This window comes from Hyperoodon ampullatus, assembly GCF_949752795.1.
Source record: "Hyperoodon ampullatus genome assembly, chromosome: 7".
Lineage (NCBI taxonomy): Eukaryota > Metazoa > Chordata > Mammalia > Artiodactyla > Ziphiidae > Hyperoodon > Hyperoodon ampullatus.
Genome location: NC_136920.1, coordinates 68,522,025 through 68,541,660, shown reverse-complemented (window position 1 = coordinate 68,541,660; position 19,636 = coordinate 68,522,025). Strand labels below are relative to the sequence as shown.

Here is a 19,636-nt window from a genome sequence, read left to right as displayed (position 1 = left end):
TTATTCAAAAATGAGAATGAGAACAAAGCAGTATATCATAAGCTATTAAAACCACTTAATTTGCTAAGACATTAAAAGTCATTTGAAAACATAAATATACTTCTTAATGTCTGCAGTGAAATTTTTTTCTTCCTTTGGGACCTTTTGTGAGACAAATAGCTGGTTTGGGGATTTCCTTATTAACATAGTAAGAGTGCAAAGTTTGTACTTTGTGTTTTCAGAATAGTGTTAATACTTTCAGTGTTTAGGAAAGTTAAAATTGTTATTAATCTTTTACTAACTTTCAATGCTTATTTATGTGACTTGTGAGAATATTCCTCTCCTTGGGTTTCTATATATTTTTAAGTAGAGCAATAATATAAAATTTACCTTAATTTTGATCTTAGTCTGGGTCAACATTAGTCAGCTATACATCTTTCTTTTAAAGTCTAAAAGATTAATTTTTTTAGAAAACAATTTGATATTTTAGGTTTCATTCCTAGAAAATAAATGAACATATATGATCTGTGAAAATATTAGTTGAAATCAAAAAAGCAGAAATGCAGTGATATAAAACAGCTTTTCTAAATCACAGTTTTTAAAAGATATATATAAATCTCAAATTTTTAAAAAGAAAATTTGCATAACTTTGTTTAACATCTATATTTCAGAACGTGAAAAAGATCACAGCTCCTCTCGTCCAAGCAGTCCTCGTCCTCAAAAAGCATCTCCAAGTGGTTCCAGTAGCAGTGCTGGGAACAGCAGCAGAAACAGTAGTCAGTCAAGTTCAGATAGTAGCTGTAAGACATCTGGGGAAATGGTGTTTGTGTATGAAAATGCAAAAGAAGGAGCTCGGAATGTAAGAACATCGGAACGAGTGACACTAATAGTGGATAACACTAGATTTGTTGTAGACCCATCCATTTTTACTGCACAGCCAAATACAATGTTGGGCAGGTTGGTATTGCTATTCTTTGTATTATTAATTCTAAAGCACTTTAACATTGCTTTGGTTTTTTTTCATTTAAAGTTTTACAGTAATTCTCTGGTGGAATACAGTGTTCCTGCTGAGCTTTCGAGGTTAAATAATTTGCTGAAGTTAATCCGGCTAGAAAGTGGTAGAGCCAGATCTTGAACTTGTTTTTATTTCAAATAATCTTTGCTATACCAATAGAAATAGCAAATATATTAGTTAAATGAAGACAGGACACTGAAAGATTTCTATAGGTTGAAAGCATAGATTGTATTTAACAAGGTGAATTTAACAGTGCTAATGCTTCCTTCACTTAGGGCTCCCAAATTCAACCTCCAAATACAGCAGGTATCAGCATTTCGTTAGCTGAAAAGTTAGCATGAGTTATCAATTTGATGTAGATACTTAAAAAAGAAATAATATTAACAAGTAGTTAGTAGAATGAAGGAGAGATAATTGTCTCTTAATCTGTCTAGTCTGGAGTAATAGATTAATATAAAGTTTTTAGTTATGGGAACCACAATCTAGAACTGATAATAGATAGTGTGGACTAGTTATGGGAACTTCTGTCTAAGAATATAGACTTGATTTTTCAAAGTGTTCAAAACTAGGATCAGGGCTTCCCTGGTGGCACAGTGGTTGAGAGTCCGCCTGCTGATGCAGGGGACACGGGTTTGTGCCCCGGTCCAGGAAGACCCCACATGCCTCGGAGTGGCTGGGCCCGTGAGCCATGGCCGTTGAGCCTGCACGTCTGGAGCCTGTGCTCTGCAATGGGAGAGGCCACAACAGTGAGAGGCCCACGTACCGCAAAAAAAAAAAAACTAGGATCAAACACCTTTTAATTGTAAAATTAGTGCCTTTTTTCTATTCATTCTAATATAAAACGAAGGAGACACATAAATGAAATGGAAGTTTACGTGAGGTAAGAAAAAAAAACTTGTGTTTTTTGCTAGGTTGCATGTGTAACTGTTTGGCATACCTCTGTGTGTGTGTGTGTGTGTGTGTGTGTGTGAAATTTGTAAGTATCTCTGAATACTGAATAAATGCCAGCATGTGATGCTGTTTACATTTTGAGTAGACAAATATTTCCTTTTAACATTGGCACTAGACTTTACATCTGTACGAAAAAAAATACTTGAACTCTGTAGGCTTTTATGTATTATTAGAAACATAGGGAAGATTGTTGATGGGAGCTCTTAGGAGTATGACTCAACACTGATAATACTTTATATTTATATTTTTACCTAAACTGTAAAGGAACACAGTTAAAATGTAGAAGTAGATATTTGAAATTTTTCTTCAACTGATAGGCTACATTTTTCTTAAAACAAATGCAAAAGATTTTTTTTGTGTTTGTGATACATATTGATCTGAAAAGTATAGCTTTCCCTTTTTGTTAAAATTTCAAGTATTTGAGAAAATTGCATGACATTTGATTCCTGAAGGACTCTCTTCTTTTTTTCCCAAATCAGTGAAGGCTTCTTTTCATGTCAGTTGACGAAAGCATATCTTTGGGGATGAAAATTAATATTCATGGGAACTGTAAAAAAACAGTTGGCATTCTTTTGGAAACTTTGAAATAAAAAAGCTTTGTTGTTTATAGGTTTCTGTGTTATAACAAAAGAGGGAACTATTTAAATTGGGAAATTGTTGAATAGAAAACTTAGATCAGCCATATTTACTTTAGGAATGGTGGCATCATTGAATTCAGAGGTTCAAATTCCTTTAATCACAATTTTAAAATTTTCTAGGGAGTTACGCATTCAGCTTTTCACTTTGAAGGACCTGTTTTGCAAATTGCCTCTTTTCTAAATAGTTACTGTTAAAGGGCCAACAACATGACTTGAAAAAATATAAATTCATTTGTATTTTCTTTTTGTAAAAATTAATATTAAGAGCTTGTTACTTACTTATTTAGAATTTTCATTCTCTTCTTAACTTGGTCATTCCTCCCTACCCCAGCATTTGATTGCTTGTTTTTCAGTTCTGGAATGCAAGTATAAGAATTTTGTGCAAAATTTGTTACATTTATAGTTAAGGTTGTGAAAAGTAACCTAATCTGCATACCCTTATTTTACTTTTCTCTAGTTTAGATTACTCTACGTGCTTCTTTATAGAATAACTTTGCATTGAAGACAGTAGTTTTAAGGAAAAGGCACAGATAACATAGTTTTCCCTCCCTCTCCCCTCCCTCTCTCCTCCCCTCCCTCTCCGCTCCCCTCTCCTCCCCTCCCCTCTCTTCCCCTCCCCCTCCCTTCCCCTCCCCCTCCCTTCCCCTCCGCTTCCCCTCCCCTCCCCCTCCCCTCCCTCCCTCCGTCCCTCCCTTCCTTTCTTTCTTTCTTTTTCTGGTTAAAATTAGTATAAGAATTTCTCCAAATTGATGTTTTTTTTTTCATCCCCTGAGGTGAAGGGACTGGAAAGTTTTTTAGCTTCTGAATTTTATTAATTTATTTTGTTTTCTTATAGGGAATTTTTACTACTGTTTCCTCACACAAAAACATATTTTAATATTCCTTCATTTATTATATTTGCCTGAATAAACTTCTGATAAACATTCTTGAACTAATTTAATGACATAATTTAATGCTTAAATTATAATTCCTTTTTACTTTTTACTTTCTTTCTTTTTTTTTTTTTTTTTGCGGTACGCGGGCCTCTCACTGTTGTGGCCTCTCCCATTGCGGAGCACAGGCTCCAGACGCGCAGGCTCAGCGGCCATGGCACACGGGCCCAGCCGCTCCGTGGCATGTGGGATCCTCCCGGACCGGGGCACGAACCTGTGTGCCCTGCATTGGCAGGCAGATTCTTAACCACTGCGCCACCAGGGAAGCCCCCCTTTTTACTTTTGTACCTGAAAACAATTTTCCCTTTTGAAGGAATATCTTAGTGATATATTTCTCAATTATTTGCTACCATAGGATGTTTGGATCTGGCAGAGAACATAACTTTACACGTCCCAATGAGAAGGGAGAGTATGAGGTGGCAGAGGGGATTGGCTCTACTGTGTTTCGAGCTATTCTGGTGAGTACTCTTTCGTATGTGTATTGATTGAATCAATTAACCCCTTCTTGTTAGGTACTTGGATTGGAAGCAGAGTTCTATTTGGATATCTCTATGGAAGTATCCAGGACATTTTTGAAAAAATACAATTTATCTTTTTTTGGTGTGTAAATATAATATGATATAAATAAATGAATTTTATAACCTTCATAAAGATAAGATAGGGGATAATTCATCTCTTAGGTCTGCACAGTCAATTCTTTCAAGAGTTTAGTGGTAACATTTCTATAGTCACATTACTCCACCCTCCTTAATTCTACTAAATACAGTAAGTTGATAATTATTTACTACCAGAGAATAAATGTGGCTACTGGAATTCTAATATTTTATTGCATATAACTAACAATGGACATTATGAACATTTAAAAGTCATCTCTAAAATGTATTTCTTACCATCTTTGTTTTAAAACTTAAAAAAAAATTTTTAACTTTTTATTTTGAGGAATATTTGAATTAGTACTACGAGTCCCTACTTATGATTTTAAATCAGTGATAAAGGTTTGATTTATAGTGTGTGACAGTTTATGCCACAGTCTGAAAATATGGTTTCCTTAAGTAGTTTTGTGGGAAGAGGAGAGGGAGGATCCTGAGGTACAAGACAGGAAAAGTAGTTGATAATAATCAGTACTAACAAGGACTTTGAAAAGTACCAGAAGATGTCTTGGTTCCATTCATGTAGCAACTTCAGAAATAATGTTGCTGTGGCTCTGACCTCAAGAAGCTTGAGGCAGATCTTAATTTTTGGGGAAGTGCCTTTTCAGCTGCCCATACTTCCATTTGACCCCCAATGGAGTTGATAAGTTTACTCCATGACTCAGCTATGGAGTAACTTATCTGTAGCTCTCGGCCAGCCCCTAACAGCATTTTAAGTAGATTTTGGAAATAATTACTATTATTGTTTGTAATAATGTGGGCAACACCAAAGAACAGTATTTGGAAGAAGAATATCTAATTGTGTGTTCTGTTTGCATATATTTGAATACTTGGATATGATTTTGAAGTTCTTTACTAAAAACCTTAAATTTTGCTCAATTCTCTAGGTAATATTTAAGGTAACTTAAAATATATCATTTAACTTCCTTAAAAATTTTTTTTAAATGCATGGTAGTTATGTAGACAAATAACTTGTAAGGGGGAGAATACATATGCATTAGCATGATATAGTAGAGAGAAGAGATGCATAAGTAATGAGGAGACCTGGGTGCTAATCTTACCTCTGCTGTTAAATAATTTTATAATAACTGGGTGAGTCAGTGAACCCATTTGGACATAAATTTTTCTTGTTGGTAAAGTGAAAAAGTGGTTAGGTGAATGGAGGTGCCACCTAACTTTAAAATTCCACAATTCCTCAGAGTACCACGATTTTTGAAAATTCTACCAGCCCAACCTTAATAATAAGTTTTGCCTACCTCGTGCACCAGATGTTTTATGCATTCTTTACTTTTTTTTTTTTCAGGATTACTATAAAACAGGAATAATCCGTTGTCCTGATGGCATATCTATTCCTGAACTGAGAGAAGCTTGCGACTATCTTTGTATATCTTTTGAATATAGTACTATTAAATGTAGAGATCTCAGTAAGTATGATGTTTTGTGTGTGAGTGTTTGTAGAGTTAAAATATATTGGAATGAAATGCCTGAAATAATGCTGTTTACCTAGACTTCAAGTATTTGTTTAATTGAATTTTAGAACACTAATACCATGAAGATTATTTGTGAAAGTCCACAGAAATCTTTGTAAGCTCTTGGTGTAATTTTCCAAAACTTTCTTTCAACTTTAATAATTTTTTTGTTTATAGACTCTCCCAGATTTCCTCTTCAACTGTCTCCTGTATCATTTGTTGCCAGTCTTCATCTCCCAGCTTGGGAGCCCTGGCTTTGGCCAAGTGTGGTATTTGCCTTCACTCCTCAGATCACATCAACCAAAAATTTATAATTTTTTTATACTTGCCATGTAATACAACATCCTAAGCCACTATGAAAGATATAAATAATTCTCAAAAAGAGTATTTGTCATTAAAGACTTTAGATTGAATACCAGATACCTAGCCCTCATTTATACAAAGGGTTAAATGACTTTATCCAAGAACTTCAAACATAGTCTCAGAGCAGGGTCTAGACCTTTGGAAAGCTTAACTCTGTGATTGATATTTTCCTGTCACTCCCTTCCTTAGCACCCCTCCCTTTTACTGTTACATCATGCCTAAGAAAAAAAGGTGATTATACACAGAAAAGATAAAATGTATATGAGAATTATCAAATGTTGACTTGCATATTAAGTGGTTGGAAAAGTTCAGAAGAAGGAGATGTCATTGTGAGCTAGTGGGATTGGGGGAGAGTTTAGAGGAGACAGGTAGTAAAGAGTGAATAGGAATGATTTAGCAAGAATGGAGTAGGAAGGTTACTCATTTGGGGATTACAGATGTAAGTGATAGACTTCGGAAATAACCTAGTTGGTGCAGAGACTATATTGGGACTGGAAGGAGACGGGAATAAATAGGGGGGCCAGATTATGGAAGGTCTTTAAACTAATATTCTTACATTTTCTCCTATATAATGTGGGAAGCCATTTTAAAAGTTTGCTACCTGTGGTTATAGATATATGTTAGTCCCAGATATATGGTTATCTTTACTTCATTACCTAAACTCAACACTAGTTTAGCAGAGTGGGGTCATACCTTCTCGACATTGATGTGTTAGAAATTGTGAATGGGAAATTTTATTTAAATTTGTAAGGCAACTAGTATATATTTAAATGTAGCTAACCTTCAGGCTTAATTATGATCTAACTTCTTGAAAATGAGTGGCCTTATTAGGTCTGTTCCTAAGTACCGTTTTCTTTTTTGCCAGATATTTAAAGTCTCCATAGGGACAGAGGATTGGATGGTCCACCTTTGAGTCCATTTCTATATAAATGATATTTAAAAGTTTAAAGTCAAGTAGCTGGACAGCTGAAGCGTACAGCTGTAAACTTGAACAAAGTTGTTTTTTCACATCTTAAAAAATGTTTTTTTGAAATCATGAGCATTAATTCTAACTTATAATTCTTTGACTTCAAGTTTTGCGTTTTTTCACGGGACCATTTTAATTTAACTTTATATGATTAAATGTTGAATTTTGGTGACTGTCAGATAAAAAAACACAAGAATTCCTTATAGATGAATGGATTTTAGTTCTGTAATCCTTTAAACATAGTTTACCTTGTCATCACTGTTAAGTATCATTTATTTGTTATGGAATTAAAGGTAAGAATATTTATGTGTAATAGAAAGAAAATATGTGTAATATGGTTTTTCTAGACTTTTGGCCTTTAAATAATACTTGTGTTTCTAGATTACTTGTAATAATGTATTACTGGAAATTTAGAGATTCTCATAGACTTTATTGCAACAAAGCTATATAGAATTTGAAGAGATAGAAATGGTCTTGTAAAATATAAAAGGATACTGTAGGTGTGGACTTGAGTCCAAAAATGAATTTTTTCCTGCAAATATGTGCCTTTACTGAATATTGTAATGGCACTTTACACCAAAATGTCTTTTTGTCTCTTACTTAAAATTATAAAAGTACTAAATGTATATTGAATAGAGCATCCTGGATTGCTTGGACAAGTTACTTAAAACCTTATTTCTTAGTTGCCTCGTCTTTAAAATGGGAGACAGTAATATTACTTACCTCACAAGGTTGTTGTGAAGATTAAATGGATAGTGCTTGACACATAGTGTTAAATAAGGGTTTGCTTTAAAAAAAAAATAGCAAAATTAGGAAATAAAGGTAAAGTAAAATAAAAAATATTAAAGAATCATATTGTACATTGCTATTTTATATTTCCACATGAAAATATGTTGTGAATAACTGTATTAGAAAATATGCTTTAATAACAACTTGTTTAATGGTTTACATAGTTATCACTCATTTTCTGCATTTTTATTGAATACTCACTTTATACTAAATATTAGGTATGTAAAAAGCAACAAGAAAAGACAAGACCCCTGTCCTTATCATGCCTGCAGTATAGTGGGAAAAACAGATAAGTAATTATATTGTGTTAGAGGAAGAATAGGGTACTAAATGAGCATGTAGGAGCTGTACCTAACTCAGGTGTGCGGGCTTGAGGAAACTTTCTGGAGGAGAGGGAAGAGGAAACGTGTTTCAGGCAGGAGGAATGCTATGTTTAGCGGCAAGAAGATTAGTACAGTGAGGAAATGACTTGTTAATCTTCTGTCATAGAGCTTACCATATAGTGAAGGAACTTTGTGATAGGTTGGTAGCTCCCCAACTAGGCTATAATTTCTTCACTGTCCATATTCTCTCACCAGGTAAGCTGTAATCCAGAAGAGGTTTTGAGAACCAGGGCTGGACTGACAAATGAAGGCCTGGGGCTAAGAGAAATGAAAATATAGTGTCCAGGGTGAAAGTGGTATGGAAAATGAAATTTAAAGTTTGCAAAAGGACCAGTTCAGAAGGCCCAGGAAGAAGGGCACCATCCACGTGGGAGATAGTGGGATTGTAAACGAAGATCAAAAAACTGAAGTTACATTTAGTTTGAGAAGGGAGATAAGAGGCAGAGACTACATTTGGAGTCACAGAAATATAGAGACACTGAAACGACAGAGACACTTGTATGTTTTCTCTCTGTCTCCTCTCTCTTTCCTCCCCCCCTCCCTCCCTCTCTCTCTCTTTCTGTCTCTCCCTCTCCCTCCCCCGCCCCCTCTCTTTCTCTCCCCCACCCCAGTCTTGCTCTATTTTTCAGTTTATAGCATTAAATCAGTTTGAATTTGAGGACAGGGACTATACCTTTTCAACTTTGTGTCCATAGTGCCAGGCACATAGTAAGGATTCAATAAACATTTGTTGAAAGAATAAACTCTTTTATCCCTTCATGCATTGTTTAGGACACTGTTCCACTTATTGTCATCTTCTCTATTATCATTAGTCTTTTCCTCTTTGTATACAGTATTCCTCAGGCTCAAACATACTCAAATCTGACCTGTGTCTAAAAAAACTATATCATTTGAAAACTTTTGAGCTTTTCATTGATTCTTTGAAGTTAATTTTTTGCAAGAATTAACATGTTTATTATACTGACTCCTGCTCCAACTGCTATGTCTTTCCATTTATTCAGTTTTCTTTTATGTCTTCTTCTGCTATGGTCTTATTAAGTTTATTCTTTGGTATTTTGTATTTTTGTTCCTGTTGTGTGTAGAATATGTTCAGATTTTCTAACTGCTAACATGAGAAAATTATTGAATTTTGTATATTTGTGTTTAGCCACCTAACCAAACTCTGTTTTATTTCTAATAGTTTTTCAGTTGTTTCTTTTATATTCTTGGTAGATAATTGACCTTGTTGTAAGTAAAACTTTTTATATCTTTTTGTCTTACTGAATTGACTATAATATTTTGAACAACGTTAAATTTAGTGGTAATTCTGGTACCCTTGTCTTTAAAGGCATTTCCTTTAGGTTTCACTGTTAAGTCACTCTTTCTTCATGACTCTTTTCAAGACTTTGGCTCTTCGACATCCGTCTTTTAGGTCTTCTGCTTATTTTCCTCTCACTTGCTCCCTGATCCTTCATACGTTGAAAGTGGTCCTTCCCAACTGTTCTGTCTTCAGCTACCTTCTCTCTCACAGAATCTATACAATTAATCTAAGTGATGCCATTTATCACTGTGGCTTCAGATATTACATATACACCATAGATTTCCAGCTGTTTTTTTTTTAATGTATTATTTATTTTTGGCTGCATTGGGTCTTTGTTGCTGCGCACGGGCTTTCTCTAGTTGTGGCAAGCAGGGGCTACTCTTTTTCATTTCTATTATTTCCTTTGACTTTGTTCCAGCTAAATGGTACATTACTCCTTTATCATAAATCAAGAAAAATAGAACCCAAGAATCATCTTGTAATATATTACCAGTTGTTTTATTTTTGTAAGGGCTACATAAGATAAAACTAATAGAATATCTTCACACTGTAGATGCTTGCATTCTTAACATGTATTTTTATTCTGTTCTAAACTTGATTTACTATAAGCTCATTTTAAAATAATCAGATGATAAATGTAGATAAAGTTTATTAATTATTTTAAATTCTACACTAAATAGCTATAACACTGGCACGCACACACACATACATACACACACATGCACACCACATCTTCTTTGTCCATTCATCTGTTGATAGACAACATTTAGGTAGTTTCCATGTCTTGGCTATTGTAAATAGTGCTGCTATGAAATAGGGGTGCATGTAACTTTTCAAAATTAGATTTGTCTGGATATATGCCCAGGAGTGGGATTGCTGGATCATGTGGCAACTCTGTTTTTTTTTTGAGGAACCTCCATACTGTTTTCCATAGTGACTGCACCAATTTACATTCCCACCAACAGTGTAAGAGGGTTCCCTTACTTACTTAATGCTATTTGCAGCAATATGGATGGACCTAGAGATTATCATAGTAAGTGAAGTAAGTCAGAAAGAGAAAGACTAACACTGTATGATATCACTTATTTGTGGAATCTAAAATATGACACAAATGAACATATCTACAAAACAGAAACAGACTCACAGACATGGAGAACAGACTTGTGGTTGCCAAGGGAGAGGGGCATGGGGGAGGGAAGGATTGGGAGTTTGGGACTAGCAGATACAAACTATTACATATAGAATGGATAAATAAAAAGTCCTACTGTATAACACAGGGAACTATATTCAATATCCTGTGATAAACCATAATGGAAAAGAATATGAAAAAGAATATATATATGTATAACTGAATCACTTTGCTGTATAGCAGAAATTAACAACATTGTAAATCAACTATACTTCAGTAAAAGTTTTTTAAAAAGATGTTCATTGTCTTTAACAATCTAGAGGTCATTTGAAGACTGTGTCAAGGGCTCTTTTGAGTAGTGAGTGTGGAAGTCAGATTGGAATTGGTTCAGAAGTTAGGGGAAAGAGAATGTGTTTATATATATATAGGAGTTTGACTATAAAGGGAATTTAAAAAATCATAATGGAAGTAGCCAGCCTAGAGAGAGACATGGCTAAATCATAATATTATAGTTAATTATTTAATCATTTATTATATTAATAGTTATTATATAATTAGACAACATGTTGTAGGGGGAAAAAAAGCTCTAATTTGGGAGACTACAGATTTGAGTTTTAGTGTCTTCTCTTACCCTCCCAGTAGTTCCTGAGATGATAGAGCCTTAGATAAGAGATAGGACATTGCCATTGAAATAGGAATAAAATAAAAATGATTAGGTCAGTGCAGGTGAGTTTGTGACTATGTATTTGGAAACTTAAAGTTGTTCATTATGTCTGTACTTAAGAAGGATCAAGTGAAGTGCATCTTTCATTCCTCTCAATTCTAGGGTCACATAAGCAATGTAATTCCTGTACCGTGCTATATTTTGCTGGACCTTTTACCATCCTTATCCCAAAGCCAGTTGACCCTTTCCATCTCACTCCTCTTCCTACACAGTAATACCAGTGTTGTTTGTAAATAATTTTCTGAGAAAGAAAATGTGGGAGATGGAATATGGGGGCTATTTTATTTCGTATGGATAATCTGAAAAAATATCCTGAGGATATACTTTAAGATATAACTGCATACATTGATGGAAGACAAAATGATGTAGTAAAAAATACCCTGGAGAGTAGATTTAATTCTGATTGTGCAAATTAGTTTTGTAACCTTAGGCAGATTGCTTCATGATGTGTAAAATGAAGGGGCTTGTGTTGGATGGCTTTAATTGGCCCTTCTTGCTTTAAAATTCTACAGTTCCATAAGAACTCTTCCTGGGCAAAGTTTTGTTGACTAAAGAACAACCACTATATTGTCTACAGGATCCCGAAGTAGATGCTGAACTACTCTGCTGTTTTGTTTGTTTGTTGTTTCTGCTCTTCTTTTACTTATCAGTCACCCCCAAAATGAAGGTATTTTTGTGGCTTTTATTTCAGGTGCCCTAATGCATGAGTTATCAAATGATGGTGCTCGTAGACAGTTCGAATTTTACCTGGAAGAAATGATTCTGCCTCTCATGGTAGCTAGTGCCCAGAGTGGGGAACGCGAATGCCACATAGTGGTGCTTACAGACGATGATGTGGTTGATTGGGATGAAGAGTATCCACCACAGATGGGAGAAGAATATTCACAAAGTAAGTCCTGTGGCATATTTTCTCTCTCTTAAATCATCACAGATTTTCTCTTTATCTTTTACAATATTGATCAAAGGACAGTTTTTATAAAGAAAGTATGTTGAACTCTTACTTACACCAGGAGTTGGCAAACTACAGCCTGTGGGCCAAATCCAGCCTTTTGCCTGTTTTTATAAACAAAATTATATGTATTGTCTGTGGCTGCTTATGCGCTACAATGGCAGAGTGGAGTAGTTGGAATGAAGACCGCATGGCTAGCAAAGCCCAAAGTGTTTACTATCTGGCCCTTTACAGAAAAAGTGTACCCGCCCGTGTCATGCACAGAAATGGTTTGCTTTTTGTTGAGTATCTGGATCTTAATGGTTTTTTTCTTTGCATTTAGAAGCATCCAAGAGAAGTAGATCCTGGAATAGTAGATAATAAAAAAATAAGTGTTTTTTTTTAGATGAATTTCTATTTGTATATAAAATGAGAAGCTTCAACTCAGTGATTGCAAAGATGACTTTAAGTTCTAAGATTCCTTTTTTAATGTCATAAGTGTTCCTGGAGGATACAGTGACCCTTCCGAAAGCTTTGCGGAACTTTAGGTATTTCTGACCAAAACAGCACATCTTGAGCAGCAGTGACTAACTTTTTTCTTACTGTGCTTCCAAACTTTTTCTGATTAGAACCTTTTGATTTTTTTTTTTTTCTGTTAGAAAATTTATCTCATATTGGTTTGTTTTTGTTTTTATGGTGAACCCAATCTAGTATTTTTGAACAGCTTCATAGATTGAGAAAAAGAGTTAAAAGAATGATTCGAGGAGCTAGGTAAAATAGCCCAACATCTTGTTCTGTCCTCCAGTCTGTGTTGACTCGGTCAGGATTAGGGTTTAAGTAAAAAGTACAGGATTATAGAAAGTACTGGAGCCCTTTAAGCTCTGATTTTTCCGTTTTACTTACCCTTTTCTAAAAATAAAACAAAGCAGACTAAGTGGTATTCTTTTTTATTTTAATTCTAAAGATTTTCATTAGATTACGTTATCGTAGTGCTTTTCAGAATTTACATTGAGACATTTCCTTTGCATGATACACTTGAATGACTATTCTGACTCTTCTGTGGACAGTTAGAATAATAAAATGTTACTATTTCCTCATTCCTAGGCTCTTTGCTGACAATGGTTTTCTATAATAATATGTGGAATAAATAGTTGAACAAAGCACAGGAAAAATAAAAGGTTACCAAAAATCAGAAGAAATACACTAAATCATTTTCTGTGTAGAAAAAGGAATGAACAAACTTTTACTTTTCAAAAAGTTTGACTCCAAGAGAGTAGAGCCAGCTGTAAAGCACAGAAATGATATTATAGTGATACAGGAATAATAATAGACCTGGACTTTGCCTTTTTAGTTATTGAGCTTTTCATGTCAATGTTTTTTGTTTCTTACCTTAAACATTGAAGCTTAAAAGGACTGGAAACATTTTTACTCAATTTGTCTAAATATGTTTCATTTTGTGCCAAGGTGTTCCAAGGTAAAGAAGATACATTTGAGTAGACAGAGATGAGATAGTCTCTTCAGCCTGATTTTCCTAAATGTGACATCATAACACCACCCATTCTGAGATGTCAAAAAATCTTTATCTTAAAATAATATCAGTAGTCTTAAGGATGTAGTAATAATCACAAATTTACTCCATGAGTAGCTTCTGTATACGTTTTTTCCTTTTATTGGCTCTTAAACCAGCATGTTTGGTTTGTGAGTGTGTTTTTCTTTTTTTGAAAAAACCTTTGCAGTTCACCTTTTAAGGGAGATAACTCCACCTGAAAGAGAGAAGGCGAGGAAGGTCCATCAGTCTAACTCCCTGAAGTGCCCAGCACATTTGGAAGACTCAACATGTTGTCAGTGGAATGTCTGTCCTTTGCAAAGCCAGTTTGCTCTAAACAGACTAACCTAGGCAGAACATGCTCGAATCTGCCATTTTTAACATCAGTATTAAATGGGACTGTTCGCCTGAATGGAAAACAGTTTGTGGGGTGGGCCTTTGTTTTGGGGGAGTTATTAATAGTTGCTCAATCCATGAAATGCAAGATGTATCCATTTTGTACTTTCTGACAAGGCAGTTTTTTCCCCTCCAGATGAGGCCTTGTAGGCATCAGAGCAAAGTCCTTTACTTTGCCTGCTTGATAATCATGTGATATTGATACCTTTTTTTTTGGTTCTCTTTATTTGAAGAAATTGGGGCAGATCCCATTCCAATGAGTTTGTATATGATATATCTTTCAGAAGGAGATTCTTCCTATGGATTGGGTTATCTGATTGGTTATTAAAGCTTTTCTTGTTTCAACTTATGTAGACATTTGCTTATGTATTAACTGTACTGAATTGTCCTGTCATGTTGGCTAGTCATCCTTTGGCATCACTGCATCCATTATTTGGGCTTTTAGGGTTGTCAGGCCCCTTTGATGATCAAGATAAACTTGAGTCATCGCCAAATACTTTGATTTTAATAAGAAAATATTTTTGTCTCTTTGTTTCCAGTTATTTATAGCACAAAATTATATAGATTTTTCAAGTACATTGAAAACAGAGATGTGGCCAAATCAGTTTTGAAGGAGAGGGGTCTTAAGAAGATTAGATTGGGAATAGAAGGTAAGACATTTTCACTGTTTTCTATTAATTTTCTTTTGAAAAAGCAAGGTTAAACAACTGGATCCCATTGAGAATATAGTTTGAATATTTTGAGAAAAATTCAGACAAATGATTACTGAATGCTCATGCAGTAGACATATAAATAACAAAAATCAGCTTCCTTTATCTGAGATGATAAATAGAAGGCCATTAGAAATTATTATTCATTCCATAAGATTCCCTAGCAATATAGAGATATGAATTTGTCTTTTCTGCCGTCGCCCGACTTAATGCATTTTTGACTAAGCCCATGTCGTGTGTTTGGCACGCATGTGTGTATATTCCCGTAAGACTGACAGGGCTCTTTGCCTAGTAGTGATCGTGATCAAAGCTCAACAGAATTAAAATCTAGTACTTTCTGAAAATTCATGTAAAAACAGTGCTAGTAGCTTACTAGTGTCTTAAAGTATAATAGCTTATTTTCAAATTAAATTGAATTGCAAATGTACTTCATCTTACTTAAATGCATACTTTTTAGATTGCTTTTTACTTCATGATTTAAATGAATTTTTGTCAGATGCTTCTTTTATTTTAAAGTGTCCTTACTAAAAACAAAATATCTTCTTTGGCATACCATAGTAAAGGGTAAAGACTACTTGTGTTCAGAGCCTATGATTTAATAGCTGTATGACCTTGGCCAAAGCACTTTACTTCTCTTTGCCTTCGTTTCCTCATCTAAAATGGGAGCATTAATAAGTACTTTATAGGGTCATTGTGAGGACAGAATGAGTTAAAATAGGGCCCAGCACGTAGTAATTTCTGTGTTTGTGATGGTGATAACGAAGATTGTGGTGTTCAGAGCAATGACCAGATAAGCTGCTGGAGATCACTGTAATGGGCTGCTGAGACATAGAGGGAAGAATGACCAGAAACAGGGTCGTTGCGGGAAGGGGAGGAAACTTTGGGCTTAAAAAAGAGGACACATTAGCTTCACCAATATGTCCCCTCTTCTGTCATTTTGCAAACGATGGGATTTAGCTGTTTCCTTTCAGAGCTAAAGAGAAGGTAACTGGAGGGAGCTACTTTAGATGAGCGGGCAGGGGATAACAAGTGGGTTGGAACTAGATTGTAAAAAATAAAGCCTTATATACTGTGCTGAGGAGGATGGACCTTCCTCTTTAAGCATGAGGGCATCATTGGTAGTTTTAAAGCAAGGATGTAATATGATTACACTTGGGTTAGAGTGGTGATTCTGTGTGGAGGGCAGAGTGGAATACAATGAGATGGGAATTTTAAAGACTTTTAATAGTCCAAAAGCAATCAAGGGCAAGGGAATAGTAGAGGGTAGAAACCTTTCTGATCTCTACTGCTGCGCTTCAGCTGGTAATTGAGTGGAAGTATGAAACGAAGAAGACATTCTACAGAAGGTCCTTAGAAGGTATTTAGTCCTTGCCCCTGTTCCCCCTCACCTCAACCACGTACACACGCCACACGTGGCTAAATATACTAGCTACCTGCGATGCCTACATAACATCCTCCTATGCAAGAATCCTTAATTCAGTCCCTACTATGTGAGGCCTTTGTATTTTTTTCTGATTCTAACTATGGTCTAACTATGGCCTATGGGCCAAATCCAGCCCATTACCTGTTTTTTATAAATCAAGTTTTATTGGAACATAGACATGCTCATTAATTTATGTATTGTCTGTGGCTGATTTCACTTTACAATGGCATAGTTGAGTGGGTGTGATAGAGACCATATGGCCTACAAGCCTGAAATATTTACCGTCTGGCCCTTTACAGAAAATGTTTGCCAGTACTTGGTCTAAACTAGCAATTCATGCTAGTGGGAGGGAGAGAAGGAACTTTTGATAGCATCTAAGGAAAGTATGTCTTTAGAGAAATTGCCTTACTAGTAAATGACTGAAATTTTTCCGAAACCAGGATGGTTGTTACCAGTTGTTACTCTTCAGTGATTATGATCTAAGAGGAGGAAGATATAATTAATTAGGGAAAGCTGTGTCGACTGAAAAAAATGCACAACCTAAATGTTCAGAATTATTTTTTGTTTGGTGGCCTTACTGAGGACTATAGCCTGGGATACAGCCTCTCAGACAGCTCTGAGAAACTGTTCCAAAGAGGTAAGGGAGGAGCCAGGATATATAAGAGTTTTTGCTGGAAAAGAAAAAAAAATCGAAAGATTACTGCTTATCACAAAAAACAGACATCTCAAGTTAATGATTTGAGCACCTCTCTAAGTTTGGGGAGATGCAGGAGTCTAGGCTTGTTGCAATTATTCCTTCGATACACATCTTAACTGTCTAGGGCCAGTATCCTGTTTTTCTCTGTCCTGAATTCCCCTCAGGAGCATCCTTGGGTGGGGGTGGCTGCAGTGGCTGATGGCTTGATGGCCGCAACATCCTTGTTTACTGACATGGCAGGCAACGTTTTTTTTTTTTGTCCACAGCTGCTTTGGCCATTGGCAATTTGTCCATTGCCAATCTAAATGAACTGCCTGGTTGTTGAGAGTAGTAACATTTAAATGATATAGGGGTTAAAATATTGGCTTTGCTGACCTAGGTGCAGAAGTACCTGGAATTAGCGAAGCTGGAGAGTTCTACGGCTCCTTGTTACTTAACAGTAAAAAGGAAAGAAAAAACCCAGAAAAATATGAAGATGAGATTTAGGTTTAAAGAAAGTAGAAGGCTACAGGGGCTTCCCTGGTGGCGCAGTGGTTCAGAGTCCGCCTGCCGATGCAGGGGACACGGGTTTGTGCCCCGGTCCGGGAGGATCCCACATGCCGCGGAGCGGCTGGGCCCATGAGCCATAGCCGCTGAGCCTGCGCGTCCGGAGCCTGTGCTCCGCAACGGGAGAGGCCACAGCAGTGAGAGGCCCGCGTACCACACACACACAAAAAAAAAAGTAGGCAGCTAATACTGCAGTAAATTGCAGGCCTTGAGGCCAGATAATCCTGCGAAGGGAAGGGTTCAGGGATATTAAGGATATACAACTAGAGCTCATGATGCACTAGCTTACATACCATTTTATTAGGGACCCGGCCCCTCCATGCTTTCTGAATGTTATTTTGGTAGTTGGTGGATGGTGAGAGGTTTTGTGAATTACATTAGTAGGATTTCAGTTTCTTGCTGTTGAACTAATGACCAAGGGGATAGAATATTGAATTCCCTTTTTTGTTTTAACTTGTTTGTTCAAGAACTACAGTAACCCTCTTTAGGTTAAATTGGGTGAGGAATGTGGGGACCCATGTGGGTGTGCATACATGTGTGCGTGCGTATCCTCAGTTTTTAAAACCTCCCTCTCCTTCAGGTTATCCAACCTACAAAGAAAAAGTAAAGAAAAGGCCTGGGGGCCGCCCAGAAGTGATTTACAACTATGTCCAAAGACCCTTTATTCGAATGTCTTGGGAGAAGGAAGAAGGAAAGAGTCGGCATGTAGACTTTCAGTGTGTAAAGAGTAAATCTATCACCAACCTTGCAGCAGCTGCCGCAGACATTCCCCAGGACCAGCTGGTGGTCATGCACCCAACTCCTCAAGTGGACGAGCTGGATATTCTCCCTATCCATCCCCCTTCTAGCAACAATGACCTCGATCCTGACGCACAGAATCCGATGCTGTGATGGTGATGTTGCTTGAAACCATAGCATGCTACTCTTCGCAGTGACGCTGCACTCTCCTCATCCTGCACTGCAAGGCCACTCTCTGCATTGTGAGATGCACAGATGTTTAGGATATTGCAGTGTAGACTTTTTTAAAGACCAAAGGTAGCTGAATGGTTTTTTAAATGAGTACAGCTCTAGCATCTTGAGGTTCCAGTTATATAAATGTATTTGTTTACCGGTAGGTTTGTGAAATTGGTTCTTTGTATGGGGGGACAGTCCTTTTTCACAGCGGAAATTGGCAGCTGGGGTACTTTCAGTCTAGGTTGATATTCATCACACCCCAGATAAAATGTAGAATATTATATAGTTGCACTTTATATATGGTGGTTAAGTGGAACTGTTCAAGCCATTTTTATAGTTGTGATGCACAATATAATTTAAATAAGTGCTTCTATCAACGTATTCCTTCAGTGAAATGTGTATAGTTTGCTGCCCATGATGAGCAAAAAATGAGTATCACTGGGCTTATTTGAATGATTAGGATGAGATTCAATGCCCATCTCAGTTATCTCCAGTGCCGTTTTCATCCTTTTCAAGTGAGTCACATGCAGGGAGTGTGAACATCAGGTGGTTTATTATCCAGTCTGCCTTACCCTTAATCTGTTCACAGATATTTATTTACTAATGATTTTTTTCGAGTTATGGGATAGGAAGATGAAGTGTTTGCTCTTCATTTACTAAATGATTGTAAACTCGTTTTTCATCAAAATAAAATTCCATTGTTTTAATGTTTCTGATCTTTATAACCACCTTGACCAGATTTTCCATCTCATAATTAGCAGATATCCTGTCTTGTTGGTGTCAGTATAACTAGAAACCAGGTAGCTCGAGGAACTCCAGTTTGGTATATGTGTGATGAGGCACTTATATTCCCCACTAATTATAAAATAAACTATAAATCCAAAACATTTTAGAGCTGAAAAGGGAATATTTTCATTTTCTAGCCCAACCTGATGTGACGGATGAAATACCTTTACTAGGTCCTACAGTAACCGTAAGTTTCAGAGCCAAATTCTGACACCGGTTCAGTGTTTTCTCCATTATACTGTGATGTTCTGCCTAGCAAATTGTTCACGAAAATGTTTTTGTTTTGTTTTGTTTTTTTAGTATTCTGTGGCCAATTCACGAAGAAATCAGAAGTATTTAGGTGCTTTGGGTCCAGGGTCAC

At 36.1% G+C, this 19,636-nt stretch overlaps 1 protein-coding gene across 2 annotated transcripts in view; it reads left to right on the top strand.

The window, feature by feature from the left end:
- BTBD10 (BTB domain containing 10) overlaps positions 1-19,196 on the top strand; it is a gene marked incomplete at its 5' end in the record, with an annotated part of 51,073 nt that extends 31,877 nt beyond the window's left edge. For both annotated transcript variants that reach the window (XM_079707469.1, XM_079707468.1), the window contains 6 exons: positions 651-936; positions 3,871-3,973; positions 5,469-5,589; positions 11,981-12,178; positions 14,699-14,809; positions 18,116-19,196. In XM_079707469.1, coding sequence (XP_079563595.1) covers positions 651-936; positions 3,871-3,973; positions 5,469-5,589; positions 11,981-12,178; positions 14,699-14,809; positions 18,116-18,426 — 1,130 coding nt within the window. In that variant the 3' untranslated portion in view covers positions 18,427-19,196. The remainder of the gene's footprint in view (positions 1-650; positions 937-3,870; positions 3,974-5,468; positions 5,590-11,980; positions 12,179-14,698; positions 14,810-18,115) is intronic.
- Positions 19,197-19,636: the final 440 nt, after the last annotated feature.